General features: G+C 38.7%; 1 protein-coding gene across 1 annotated transcript; it reads right to left on the reverse strand.

The window, feature by feature from the left end:
- Positions 1-563: 563 nt before the first annotated feature.
- On the reverse strand, positions 564-10,197 carry GJA1 (gap junction protein alpha 1). Its single transcript, XM_050949799.1, has 2 exons — positions 9,706-10,197; positions 564-3,647 (listed from the first exon to the last, which is right to left on the reverse strand). The coding sequence occupies exon 2, from the start codon at positions 3,629-3,631 to the stop codon at positions 2,486-2,488; it is 1,146 nt and encodes a 381-aa protein (XP_050805756.1). The 5' UTR covers positions 3,632-3,647; positions 9,706-10,197; the 3' UTR covers positions 564-2,485.
- Between the last annotated feature and the right edge of the window lie 5,312 nt (positions 10,198-15,509).

A 15,509-nucleotide genomic window follows, 5' to 3' on the forward strand; every position in this document is an offset into this window, starting at 1 on the left:
TCATTGTGAGCAGTGAAGAAGTAAACAAATAGCATAGCTGGTGAAATGTAAAAACTAGAGACATTCTTTGTCTGCTTCTATAATTAAGAAATTAGTAGCACATATAAGGATTTTTTTAAAAAGAAGCTATGACTTGATACTATCTTTTGTTAATATTTTGCAGATAATTAACTGTATATTCCCAAAGTATAGGTCAGAGTCTGACATTCTGATTCAGTGGAATAGCACCTTTCTGCATGAGTGGTCCCACTGATTCTATTAATTCAATTTCACTCAAGGTACCAGTATCTGATTCTATGATTACTGTGAACTTTCAATTCAAAGCAAATTTAGGGCTTGTGTACATGGGGTTGGGGGAGGGGTATTAAATCAGATCAAACTGAGTTAATCCAGTTTGAAAATGCGTGTGTACTCACAACACAAACCACCACATAAACCCATGTAAACTGCATTTATATGGGAAATGCTTTGGATGAATCCTTAATGGTTGCATTGCACCATAATCTTGAGACAAAAGATAAACAACAATTGTGTGTCAAAGTAAAAGATAATTAGAAAGCTGATTTATACTAAATTAAAACTTTATTGACTAAAGTATGTTCTCCAGACAGCATGATCTGATGGACTATGGCTGCATACATGCAATGAAGTTGAACATGACAGTAGTTTAACATGGAATGTCAAACAAATTAGCATACTGTATTATACAAAACCCCTTATCTGTGTTACTGCACAATGAAACCAAGCAATGTATTCCCTTGGTTGATCTGTGCTGAGCTAAAGGCAATGTGGTTGAAGAAACTGGTAGATTTCATTAGCATGTATTTCAAATAAATTAGTTAGAATTGTACTCTTTAGAAACCCTTTCAGCTTTACTTTCATTCCAAACAAAATCTAAGTGCAAACATCAAAATTGCTGAATTCATCTAGAAGATTTAACTGTCAATATTGGATTGAACCAGACTTTTACAGTTGAGTATATGTTTGTGTGTAGGACAAAAACAAAAAACCTCCACAAAAAAACTAGTTACTGAAAAATTCATGTAGGCACATTTTATTATTAATCCAACTCAAAGCATTTCTTCTAAGTTTCTCACATTAAAGACTAAAGCTTGTTTACAGTACTAAAATCTCTATCATTCAAGCATCAATTATTACATAACAGAGAGAAGGACTAAATGATCTAATGGGTCTTTTCCATCTCTAACAGCTACAAAAGAAAATCTTTCATGCCAGCAAGAGCATCACAGCTACTTTTTGGACCTGATCATACAGTCCTTGCTCAGGCAATACTCTCATTGACATTCAAGAGAGTTTTTCCAGAGTAAGATCTACAGGATTAGGCGCTTTTAAAAAGAACCTTTCTATTCATACCTAACAAAATAATAGCATCCATCATAGGATACATGGAAAATAAGATATTGAATTAAAATAAAAAGTCAAATGTGCTTTACTGCACTGCAGGAATCATATAATGTAAACACCATAGTGGCCCACATCTCCACAAATGCCATCAGAAAATGTCAACTATAAGTTTGCTGTGTGTGTTTCTCAATGCTCAATGCTTGTGAGTGTGTCTTGTGTATGTATGTCTCCAAGGAACCCCCTTCCCCACACACATTCCAAAAACACATACATGTGTGATAGAATTAACTGAAGGTGCCTTGATTGTCTGACTCCAACTTTTAAATCTGCAAGCGGTAGCAAAATGTTTATTTAAGGCTTTCATTATACTGTGTGTGTGAGATGTCAAATGTGAATATTGCTTTAGAAAACAAAACTTGGATGATATTGTAGGAATGACGTGGGTGTGCAGAGCATCCAAACTCCACGCACAACAAAATCTACCTGTATGAAGAATCGAGAAGCCTCTGATCAATGTATTTTGGTGAGCCTTGTTTGAAATTTTAGCTGATGTGATTCAAAGGATATAAAGTTATCCATGCACAAGTCTATTGATGCCAAGAGGATCAAAACAGGAAGTTTACCTTCAAAGTGCAAATTTTAACAATGGAATGTTCTTGACAGGGAAATGATCAAAGACAATCCTAGGTCTTTCACTTGTTCAACAGGAAAAAAATATATCTTCAGCTTCAGGCAGCATTTCATTCTGAAAAAAGTGATTTCTTTCTTTTTTTCTTTTTTTTTTTAGTATAACAGACTTTAGAAATGAACATATTATGCATACACACACTTAGATATTTACACCCTTTCTAGAATAACAAATGCCTACCTTAGTGTTGGCTAACCTTCTCTTCTTTTTTAGCATTTAAATTCTTTAACTCAGCTGTTTTAAATACCAACATGTACTGTACCACCCCCATGCCACCCCTACAGCCCCAGAAAACACCAAGTAACTTAAAAGTTTTTATGATTGTTAAAAATTCCTGGTTGAGACTATTAAGTACCACCTCCACTGGAACAAAATGAACACTGCATGCATCTTCCAATGCATTTCATTTCATAGCTGAACAGCTAGCAATGGTTAGATCTCCAGGTCATCAGGTCTAGGTCTACTACTGGCTCGGCTGCTGGCTCTGCTAGGTGGTCTTTGGTCCACAAGGGTGAGGGGCTGCAGCTCAAGCCCTGATGCCAGTTTTTTAGTGTTCTGGGGATCATCATGGAAATCAAAGGGCTGGGCATGAGAGTTGGAAATGGTGCTACCAGCCTGTCCCATTCTGTTCTGCTCAGCACTGTAATTTGCCCAGTTTTGCTCACTGGCTTGTTTATTGTAGTTACGACAGGAGGAATTGTTCCTGTCACCAGTAACAAGCTTGTAACCTGGTGGAGACATGGGTGATAAGGGGGCAGTGGGAGAGGAACAGCCATTGAAATAAGCATATTTCGTGGATCCACATTCCTTGGCGGGACTCACAGTACCGGTGGGAGAGAAAGGGTCTGGTTTTCTTTTCACACGATCCTTGACACCCTTGAAAAACACATAGAAAAGCTCAATAATGTTCAAGGCAAGAGATACTAAAGACACTATCAGCATGAAAATAATGAAGATGGTTTTCTCAGTTGGACGGGAGAGGAAGCAGTCCACTCTGTGTGGGCATGGGTATCGCTCACAAGTGTAAATAGCATTCAGGCTAAACCCATAGATGTACCATTGTATCACCAAGAAGGCTACCTCAAAGACAGATTTAAAGAGAATGGTGATGATGTAAGTACGGAGCAGTCCTCCTCGCATTTTAACTTTGCCATGTACTTCAATTCCATACTTGAATTTCTTTATCTCTATTTGTTTGAGGTGCATCTCCACATTCACGCCATCATTTTGGACACCCTTGAGCTCTTCTTCTCTCTTGTTCAGTTTCTCTTCTTTCCGCATCACATAGAACACATGTGCCAGATACAAGAGGGTAGGCACAGACACAAATATGATCTGCAGAACCCAGAAGCGCACATGAGATATTGGAAAGGACTTGTCATAGCAGACGTTCTCGCAACCAGGCTGCTGAGTGTTGCACCGGAAAGCAGATTGCTCATCTCCCCAGGCTGATTCCACTGCTGTCCCCAAGAGCAAGATGCGGAAAATAAAGAGGACAGAGAGCCATACCTTCCCTCCTGCAGTAGAATAAGCTTGAACCTTGTCAAGAAGTTTTCCCAGGGCACTCCAGTCACCCATTTTCACAGGATGCTGGCTAAAAACAAAACAAAAATAGTAATAATTAAAGCTATGTTAATTGTATTCACGCCTGTAGGTTTATAATGCATGTATGCCACCATAACACGGTCTTTATCTTGGTTGATGGATGTTAGTCTAGAGGGAGATAGGTAGGTGGCCAAGAAAAACTTTCTCTTTCTACAACAAGGAGAGTATTTCATAGTAGTCGTTCCACTGGTGAGGTATCTAACAAAAGTCACTATAGGAAGTCCACGTGCACAAAATATAGAGCCAGATTCTCTGCTGATAGTAGAATTGGCAGCCTACCGCTATAGTTCCAGGAACTTGGATTTACACTGATTTACACTCACTGAGGAGCTCACCATAAACTATTTCTCTTCTATTTGTAGGCTTGTATTTAATATAACTAAAATATATGACAAGTTAAATATTGCATTGCATTTCAGTGCCCTACGGGAAATGTGTTTGCCAATTTCATTCCACTTTTCAGTGGAAATCAGTCACTGCCATAAAAGTTGCCATCCGCATTGGCACAAATTGGCATCTTTGTTTTCACAGTCTCAGCACAGGTGTCAAAGCCTGCATGAGCCAGATCAAAGTGAAGGCTCAATGGGGAAGCAGTCTGGGGAAGTTTGTACTGATACTGCCCAAATATTCTCTGGATAAACAGAAGATTTCAAATGCTTGGCTAGCAAACTAGAGAATCTTCACAAGTACTACATTCACACTTCAACAAAAAAGTAAACACATTGCAATATCATGCAAAAGCAATGGCAAGGTTGCAAAATTAAAATAATAAAAATCACAAAATACATACGTTAAACTTCTTTTTGAAAGGTTAACTCAGCCAACTTTCATATCCAGTATACTGTATGTGATATGTTTAAGAATATAGGTCCCAAAGCGGAAAATATTTGTACACATGCTTAACTTTAGGTGACTCGTAGTGTATATACTTAACACAGACAACAGGAGCAGAAAATATTAAATATATGAAATGTAGCCAAGCTAATGTTCACATAGTGAAGAAACCTTAATTTCTGCATTTCCTGACTTATATGTGGCTTCCTTATTTTGTGTTGTTTTTAGCCTTGTGTTTATGTAAATTTTGCATTTAACTTTCTATATATTGCTTTGAAAAAGAAAAAGGAAATAATGGAACAAAAAGGGAAGAAAATCCTTCCTATCTCCCCCATTGTTAACCATATAAGTATCACATGGGTGCCTTCAACAAATGTGCCGTCCCTGCAGTGTGCAAGTAATAAGTATGCATTTCAAGTGAAATAAGGCTAGCTTAACTGTCTCTGTCAATTTGATATTGAAGTGTCCATTTCTAGATTATGTGTACCTTATGCAGCATACCTGCAAATACACAAATACCTTAAAATGTCAAGAAATGGTCAAATTTGCATACTTAATTCCTGGCAGAGGTAACAAGCACTGTTGCCTTTAGCCAAATGGTGCATGATAACCTACTTAGAAATCTGTACCCTGGAAGATCTAACTGGCATTGAAAATTTTGCACCTAAAAGAAGCATCCCTTTGGAAGCATGAATTGTCAGATATAGTGACATTTAGTACCACGCAAACTGAGTAAAAGATTTTCCAATATTCATAACTTTATTAACTCCTGGCCAGTTTCTTTCACGCTGGATTAGGGTTGTACTCCTCAGTGAGGGATATTTACTTGCCAAGTTCTACATTTTACATACTTGTAATCCAGAAATGATTGAAATTGTTTTCTTTAAACTTTTGGGGCGGTGGGGGAGGGGAGTCCCTTCTAACCTCCTTAACCCACATGGACACATCCTCCTCAGGGTATGAAGGACTCCCCATGATAACCTTTAAACCCCTTCACATGATTAGCCATTTCTCATGCAAGTAGTCCTTTGAAGGATCAGGCCTCTTTTAGAATTTAACACTAGAGGCCATGTAACAACCTCCAAAATGGTGATTCTGGGAAGTATTGATTTGCCTTCCCATGTTAGTTCTGGGAAAAGACATTTGTCCTCACTGGTCCATTTTGACTGAGGAGAAGAAGACAGGGACATTCAATTAAGGGTCTCTGAAAACAGATTATGAGCCCGACAGCAAATTTTTTTAGCATAAAAGCTGGCAGGTTATGCTATGTCAATAAAACTTTGCTTCTCAAGCCATAATTGTTGAAACAGAAAACAATGTGTTGCGGTGTATAATATATGAAGTTTGTTTAAAAGGCAAACTCCTTTCTCCATGTCCTATCTGTGGAAATGAACAAAAGTAAGGGTGGGTTTTTTTTGTTTGTTTCGTTTTCAAATAATAGCTTCTTGATTTTATTGGCCAGTTTTTGGATGATTTGAAAATACTGCATTAGCAGGCTTTCCCCAAGCTCAGTGGATTTCGTTACAGTGTAAATGTTATTTCAGATTGAAAGTATGATTAAAAAAACAGAAGAGGTGTTATTTCTAGGCAGTTATAGGCTGCTTGCTTTTTAATTCACTTCACTTGGGTCCATTAACATAAGATGATATACTCCAGTTTTGATTTACTTAATCCCACACCTGCAGTATTTTTAGAATTTATCTCCTATTTTCCAATTTGTTTCAGCATGCAAAATTGTTGTTTCATTTTATCCTCTGGCAATACAAGCTCCAGGAGGACACATTCCTTGCTTGAATTACTCATACATAGTTCTGAAAAGCAAACTTTTTTTTTTTTTAAAAAAAGAGATCAATTACCCTCCAGCATTTGCCAGTGATAAAACACCTACATCAATTCATAACATTATGCTGTTAAGCAGATAACCTTGAAAGGGCACAAACATATTATTCCTTTGCTTAAGTAGAGATTATTGTTCTATCAAGCACAGTATTTCAGTTTGTTGCAGAGCAAATTCATTGATTGGATCTAAGTTGTTTACTTTCAGTGTACCAACAGAGCATTTCTATTAATGAATTTACAATATTTGTTTACCAGATATTACAAGAGTTTTTTCTTCATTTCTGCAATGAACAATTATTTAAATGTTCTTACTGCTTTAAATTGCTTTAAAACTAAAGATCTGCTTTAGTGAACAGCCTCTAATATCTCTTACCTTTTATGATTTAGACAGCTTTTAGCAATGTCATCCTAATGGAATGATTGCATCATAGCACAGTAGCTGATGTAACTGATAAGTAGTCAGACCACCCCCAAATTCAGCAAGGTACTTTAGCATGGGTCTGGCATGTAAGTAGCTTAAGTTCTTACTCATTATTATTTTATATGATGATATACTTGTTTTGAGATGGCTAATACAAAACTTGGACTGTAAAGCATTTTAGTAGATGGATTCCTTCTCAGTTCTAGTGTGTGTGCATAGAGACAGAGACTATGCTATACAGAAAAAAGAAATATGACAATATTCATCTGTATGAGTTTTGGATGGCCACATGTAAAAGAAATTTGATCTGTACACCACAACTGAGAAATCTGAGAACTTTTTTTATGGAAAGCATTCATCATGTCATGTGGTTCATATTTTCCAGGGGGAATAGGGTACTCTGCTAAAGAGTCCAGGTCTGCCTGCAATGTCAGTAGGTCACATGGTAATGAGTGGATCAGGCGTGGGGCTGCAGTGCAGTAAGTGTGTGGGAGCTGAAATGGGGCTGTACAGCTGCAAGAGCAGTTAGGAAATGGGCCAAGAGCACTGGCCCTCCCCTAAACTCTTGCAAAAGCCTGCCCTTGAAATGCAAGTAGAAATAACTAACAAAAAAGAGCCTTTGAGAGGATTCCTGCCCCTTCAGCACCGATCACCATGAGCCTTCCCCAAGAGCAGCCAACAGCTGAGGGAAAGGAGCTAAGATGCACGAGACTTGGGGTTGAGGATGATTTAAAAAAAATGTTAAATATATTCAGTCTCATAAAGGTTAGGGAAATGGTACTCTTACGTTCCACTGGGAAGGTGGAAGGTGGAAATGGTACTCAGATTCCACTGGGAGTCAATCTGTAGGTCTGTAGATGCACTTCAGGGATAGGGAATTTCACGCACAAGACAGAGAGGGCACCCAGCATGGTTGCACAGTATTTGGTGCTTAACAGATAACTTGTGTTCATTTGTTTTCTTTTCCAGTCTTCCAGTACTAATAACCGTTGATGGATCCTCTCCTCTACCTTTAGCTGCTCTTTTTTAAATCTATCTCATTCTTTTCTACCCAATCTACCTCTATGGAGCTTTACAGAAAGACCAAATGCAAGACAGAAAAAACACAAGAACTTCCAGTTGTACAGGTCAGGTCTCCAGCTGATGAAACCCATTAACAGCCTATGAACCACGCACTCATGTTTTGGTTCAAATTTATCCGTGGTGTAAGTGGCTACAGATCCCTTTGAAATCAGTGAAAGCTGTGTCCACTTACTGTAGGCATGAATTTGGTCCTCTATATTTAACATGTACAAATTTTCAAATAAGGAAGCCTGCAAAGAAAATGTGATATAAATGTGTATCCAGGTACCCATATTCAAAGGGTGGAGGGAATATTATTTGTTTCACTAGGAATACTGCACAGACTTCCAGCCCCACAAGTGTCTTTTTTACCGAAACTGAGGTTCATTTGATTTCAATATCAGACTGGTCTCATTTTCCAGGCTAGGTACAAATGAGAGCTGAAAGCCCTTTACAATATTTAGTGTGTGTATACACATATTGGCTACAAATCAAATCCATTTCATCCTTCCTTTTCCCCATTTGAACTCAGCCTGTTGCTCATCCTTCTCCTATTTGTATGCTTGTTAGGTATCACGGGTCAGTGCCAATGTTTAGCTTTGAAGGTTTTGAGGGAAACACTTCAGTAAACATTTCAAAGTCAGGGGACTTCAGGAGTTCTACAGCACAGTGTGTGCTGTCCAGATGTTAAGATGGCAAGATGAAGGCTTAGTGCAAGTTCCCTCCACGTGCAAAGACAGAGAAATCAGAGACGAGAGTTGTTTCTCAGGTCTGTTTTGTTGTTGGTTTTAATGAAACTCACTTAGAAGACTCTCAGTGAACATTCTATTAGGAAAATATCCCAGACTGCAGGGCCAGTCAGTCGTTCTAGGACAGATGGGGGAAAATCCGAGCTAGGCACAATAAAACACAATTGTAATGTCCCACTGAAGCCCCTTCTTCATCCCCCTTGTTTTGTTCTTTAATTACTGGCAAGCACCCAGGCAACAACAACAATAAAGAATCACACCAGAGTTTTGCAATCTGCTATAACTTCAGACAAGAGTCAGTTCTGTGAAAGATGCTGCCCAAGAATTCCATTCTTCTTCCTCTACAGCTTTCAAGGCAGATTATCAGAAATGTATCCTGACACATATTGGGAGTATTCTCAGACTGCTTCCCTTAAGAACTCTCACAGGCATTGCCAGCGTGGTGAGGCAGATGTCTGAGTGCTGCACGGCTCCTCTAAAATCCCTAACTGGGGTTGCTAACACAGAGTAACTATATACAAACTGGTTTAAAGAAATCCTTAACACACTTCTGGATTTTATCACATCCATTTAAAAGAAGGGGGAAAAATTCAGTAAGACAATGTGAAAGTCACCAGATTAGTAGCAGCAGCATTTTAACAAAGCTAGCAATTAATAACCTTGCTTTGCACAAACTATTAAACATCAATCAGGATTTCCATATGAAAGCAAAATGGGGAGGGGACAAATGGGAAACACTTAGGATATGGTCTCTCTGTTATTAACTTCTGAGACTTTTTCAGTAGAACAAGGGATTCCAGCACACTGATTACTTTTAAATTATTATTTTTTTCTTAAGCTAGCAAATTTAGACCTAGAAAATTGTTCACATTGAATTATTTTACCCAAATCCAATACAGAGTCTCATAATCCAGTTTTGCAGATGAACTTTTGCCATAGTTTACCTGTTGTAGAACTAGGTTAGTAGTTGAAAATTAAAATTATTTAGGAAAATGTTCAAAATGTAACAAAAACAAACAATAAATCTCCAGAAATGTTAAAATGTTGTGCTGTTTTTTACAGTTGTGGTTTAAATACTCCAATAATGGGGAAAACAGTAGAAAACTCCTGAAATCAAACAAAGTAAAAACTTTCCAACTTACCCCTGCTGATGATCAGTGAGCAAGCAAACAAGTGCCTCTTTGGAAGAGTGAGCTTAAATGGAAAAGCAAGTTCAGGCTTTCAGACCTGTCTATTTAAACTTTAAAAGTCTACTGCTGTTTTGTAGTTTTCATCCTTCCTTACCCACTAATGAAAGAAAAGTGCTGATACCTCGTAAAAAAGTTTTTTTCTAACTTGGAACATTGGGAGAGCTTTTAAACAGCCACTGAAGGGAGGAGGGGAGAGGAGGGAAAGCTAGGGAATGGGGAGGAGAAAAGGGGGAGGAGGAAAAGCATGAAGAGACTGCAGAAAACATTTTGGAATAAAGGAGAGCATTTTGAGTGTATTGAAGTTGAACAAATGAAGGGTCACTCAATAAGGAATATTTGAGATATACTAAGTGATACACTGAGTTTATCCAGAATGGGACTCAGGGTTACCTGGGACAAATGAGGTGGTTTAACTTTCTTAAGGAGTGTGGAGTCTTAGGAAAAGGGAACAGAGTGAGAGGAATCAGTTTGTAACCTGAGCCAGCCTGCCAGGCTCTGGCTTGCGATAGACTATTTTGCCCTCTTCATTCTCCTCCCTGTGGAGTGGCAGGAACTACATAAGAAGTTTATCTTTAGTTTCTTGGCATATCTTTAGTTTACTTGCTTCCATTTCCCTTAGGTGCTCAACAGAAAGTAACAGTGTGTTTGTTAATGTTACTTTTTCAGCCCTCTGGTTGCCACAAGAGATACACAGCACATTATATATTTGGTGAAGATTCCAGGGGAGCAGCAAACTTACATTCCAGAAAATTCATGCCAGGAAACTTCAGTACAACACCCACAAAATAATGCAGAGCATTCAATCTCAAATAGTGAGCAGCACTGAGTAGTCATAGCATTTCAGTTCATTTCACTGAATGCACACAATAAAAAAAAAAACAAAACCTTCCAGTTGGATTGAAGCCAAACTGGCTTTTGCCCCGACCTGCTTGTGATAAACCCCCTTACAACAAATGCTTTCTCTGTAAAACACAGTGAATTTTGTATTGTCCATTATAGTGAGGTTTCTCAGACACAGAGTCAAACAAGTGTCCCTATGAACTGGACCATTCTGGACGCTATATTAGGAATTTTATTTTTAATTTTTCTGTATCATGTAGTGTTGGCTCCTTTATTGCCCTGGCCGGGGCAATGACTAGGATGGTTTAACAACTACTCCAATAGCTCCAAGTAACTGGACAGCTCCCCAGGACCATTCTTCTGTGATGCTCTACAGGTAGGGTTTTACAGGTTCATTTTGGGCCCTAATCCTCAGCGAAGGATACTTCTGGATTCATTCAGGGTCCACAGCTTCTGGTTTCACTTAAGAGACTAAGAACAGGGAGACGGCAAAATAATACTCTGATTTTAGGTAAAGTTCTCTACTCATCTTTGTCTTGGAACTATGGATGTCAAAATATGTAACCCTAAGCATGGATAATATCATAGTCTTTTGTTTAGCTCTTATATAGTGCTTTTTACCCAGAGCTCTCAAAGTACTTTACAGTTTAAGGTAAATATCATTACTCAGATGGGAAAAACAAGGCAAAGATATTTGTCCACAGACACACAACAGGTTAATGGCAGGTCTGGCAAGGAACCTAAATATACTGACTCCCAGTCCAATGCTCACACTGTCTCCTGTTTTAAAAAGATAACATACGGGTTATCCATACACCCCTAAACCCTCCTTTTCCTGCAGCCACAGCCTGATACACTTGATTCTCCATCTTGTCTGGTTTCCCTTGATATTGGGGTGTTGTGTGAGGGTTTTTTTAGTTATTATTGTAGTTACCAAGCCCTGTGAGTATTGTTTTTTCTTTACTGGGAACTTTAGCTCTGGAGAGAGAGAGAGCAGCAGGGTAGGAGGATTGGGACTATGTGCATTAGAGGGCCCTGAAACCTTGTTGAGAGTTAAAATAATTTACAAGCCATGGAGTTGGGTCCCTTCTTCCCTCCCTCCCTGAATATGGGTGAGGCTAGCCACCTAAGTAAATAAAATGTTCCTAATGCAACCTTGTATAGACTTTAGTTATTAAGTGGCATATGGATACAAAGCTCATATTAGGTGAGTATGGGAGTATTAGCTGGACCCAGAAGGCCCCATACCTACTAAGGTGGGTGAGGAGATTTGGAGTGGCTTGTTTGCCATTGGGAGAAGTATTGTTCCTCCTGAAGATTGCCTTAACTTGAGAGGGAATCAGATCTTCCCCTACAGTCCTACAGTCTGGCATGCTGGAATACAGTGCTGTAACCTATATGAGATACTTTCTGGGTCCTTGGGCCCAAATTTGACATACTTTATTTTTTCTCCTATATCTGCCTGGAAGGCCTTTGTAATTCTTCATGCATGTTGTTCTCAAAAGAAAAAAACTTAGAAGTGTTTCCCCATCTAAATAAACCAACAGTAAATGTCAGCAATCCAACTTCATAGTGCAACCATACAATAATGAGCCAGTGCATATAAACTCTATAGGAAAAAGAAATTTGGTAATAATAGTAAATGGTAAATACTTGGCATTTCCATTTGAAAGGACAGTGTTCTGTTTCAAACTTCCAACAGGATGTTGTAAAGAAATAAGAAAGATTATTCTTATTGTTGTTATTTTATGGCAAATACCTTGCCAATGTCCCTTTAAGAATTAGACTTGTTTGTCACTGAATTCATGTTTCATGGTTCAATTTTACCACTTCAGCCATAAAAGGGGCCAAAATTCCACTCTTTATTTGTGTGACAAATTAAACTAACTTTTTCAAACCAAGTGAACATTTTCATCCAGCTGCCCTCCAGTCAGGACTCCTCAGTGTTCAGCAGAAATTTTGAAGGATGTCAGAGCTGTGTTATTCGTAAGTCTGTTCCTAACTAAAAAGGACTATGGGGTGAATGAAAAGATGGACTTGGGCTCTCACATGGAGATCTGCTGTTATTGAACGCCAACATCTTTCACTTTTTTGGAATGAGATCTTAGAGCATGGACTACTGGGACCAGTATTGTCATCTGATGATGTCTGCATTTTGAAGCAAAAGTCATGCTGTCATGAAGCAACACTTGAGCGTGGCAAACATGTCTGGGTTTGATCTGGCAAGCTAGAATGCAACCAGTGCAGGCAAGTTCAGGTTCCTACCCAAACATTTTATCCTCACTCAGCTTCTGTTTCATAGATGATTATGACTAAAACTCAGAGTCAATTTATGCAGTATTTCCTTTAATTCTCTGTTCAGTAATCACAAGAGTAAAATCCTTAATAGTAGGGAAATAGTTCAGAGATTGCAGTTCTGTTTCAATTTTTTTGGTCCAGGACTCATATTTATCAGAGAGAGGAAATTAACTACACATTCTGACAGTTTATTTAATATTTATTGTCTTTAATACAGCACTCAGTCCAGTATTCCTTTTCTGTTTCTTACACACACATATGGTATGGTATGGTGAACATATATAATTCTACACAAAGGCTTCATTCTGCAAGCCACTACTTTTTTAATCAGCTGGTTCACCAGGAAAGGCTGAATAACTGAGTTTCATTTGAAATATAGCATTAATATGTTTGTATCAGGTCACTGATGTTAAAATCTGTGCGTCCAAATTGATGCAGCATTACAGAGGCAAAATTTCCCATTGACTTCTAATATCCACTCAGAGCAAAGGGGTGTCACTATCCTATTGGTGCTGGGGATGCACAGCACATTCTTCCTGAACTGCAATCTGAGCATGCGGCTTTGTCTACACTGAAACTTTGTCTGCACAACTTTGTCATTCAGGGGTGTTAAAAAACACACATACACATACCCAACAACAAAAGTTTTAACAAACAAAAGCGCTGGTGTGTGAACAGCGCTTTGTCAGCAGGAGCACTCTCCTACCGACAAGGCTGCCACTCGTTGAGGGTGGAAGTTTTTTGTTGGTGGGAGAGATTTCTCCCGCCAACAAACAGCAGCTATACTTCATGCCTTTTAGTGGCACAGTTGTAGTGGCACATCTGTGTGTCGCTAAAAGGTGGTTAGTGTAGACAAAGCCTGAGTGTGTTGACTGCAAATCTAACTTCACTGTACTCCCCTGTGCTGCTCAAACCTCCTTAACTGCAGTTCAGAGAATGAGGCCATTCAATGCAAAGTACACTCAGCTGTGCACACATGCACAACACTGGTTTTTTTTTTTTGGGTGCATTACAGGGGAATTAGGCCTCTAACCAGGAAAGTAATGTAACTATGACCCTAGATGACCAGAAAAATTTCAACATCATTCTTTGTTGTATGCTTAGGGTTATGATTGGTACAGAGCTGCAATGCCCCACATCTTGCTGATTCAAAATGCACGTTACCATAACTGTACATGGTATCTTGCTTATCTTAGTTCTTAAATATGTAACCTTAACATTCTTTTAAATTAGTGGGGATTTGTTTTTATTTTGTGAAATTAACAAAAGGAAGAATTATATTCTTCATAGCTTTGAAGTACTGCTTGTGTCCAACAAATTGACCATAGCCCTGGTAATTTCCATAATCTAGGACCTTTGGGCTAGAACGCCGCAGAATATCTTATCCCACACAATTTAGGACTGCAGGAGGGAGCACCAAAAACGCACAGGTCAAATACAAGCACAAAAGTCTTTAGATTGTAAACCCAGGGGGCAGGAATTATCTCTTTTCTATGCTTGTACAGCACACTCAGGCCCCAGTCCTGATGGAGTTCTTTGGGTGCTACTATTATTATAAATATTTACTGAGAATGAAAAACAATTGGGATATTCAAAAGATTCCTTCTTAGCAAGTATTATTGCCATTCCTTTCCACCCTCAAGGTGTTGTGACTGTAGGGCTGTTCAAAAAAAGGTAGCAACAATCTTTTCTAATGTTTTTTACTCTCCTTTTACTCAAAATCAGGTAAACTATTTTTGATCAAACATTACAGTTAAAAAAATATAGGATATCATCTTTGGGCAGAGATCAAGATTGAAGGATTTCAGCTGAAGTTTTCCAAAAGTTAGAAGTGACTAAAACCAGGTGGTTGGAAAAGAATCCATTATTCAACCTTAACTATAACAATCTCTGTCACTCCTGCTGTAGTAACATTTTGTGATTCTATCCTGACATCTGTCTAGGATCTCAGAGTGTTTTACAAACATCAATGAAAGTTAAGCCTTACTCTACCTCTAAGAGCTATGTAGTATGAAATATTTTAACACATAGGAAAACTGAAGCATGGAGAAATTACGCAGCTTGCCCATGGCCACACAGCCAGCCATTGGCAAAGACAGAACTAGATCTGAGATCTACTAAGTACAGCACCTCTCTCTAGTCTTTCTGAAATACTGTTTAAGCAATAAGAACAATTAAATCCAGTTTTCTTTTTTGTTTTTTAAATTACAACAGGTGTTACTGAAGTAAATCGAGGTTTGAAGTGAGGACAGGCTGCAGGGGATATGGCTCTCCCCACCCACTCCCAGTATCACAGCATGCAAATGAACAGCATTCTTCACAATTGAGATCTCACCACTGTTCGATCATGGCAGTGTACTCAGCCTGCTTGCCCTCTTCTCGTGCCATATCCTGAGACATACTAATTCACCCCAATTTTATTCACTGGTTGGTGGACAGAATGTGGGGAGGGTAACGAATAGTCCCTCTGATTCCTTTTGACTGTGCTAGCAGAGCTAGCAGAGCTTCATGAAGAGAACTTAAAGACTGAAAAGTGGTGGCTCTGTTCAAATAAAATAAAAAATTAACTGACCAGTGTAACTGATTCCGGTTAATATGCACCCTCCCGTCCCCCGAAC

This window comes from Gopherus flavomarginatus, chromosome 4 (assembly GCF_025201925.1).
Source record: "Gopherus flavomarginatus isolate rGopFla2 chromosome 4, rGopFla2.mat.asm, whole genome shotgun sequence".
In the NCBI taxonomy this organism is placed as follows: domain Eukaryota; kingdom Metazoa; phylum Chordata; order Testudines; family Testudinidae; genus Gopherus; species Gopherus flavomarginatus.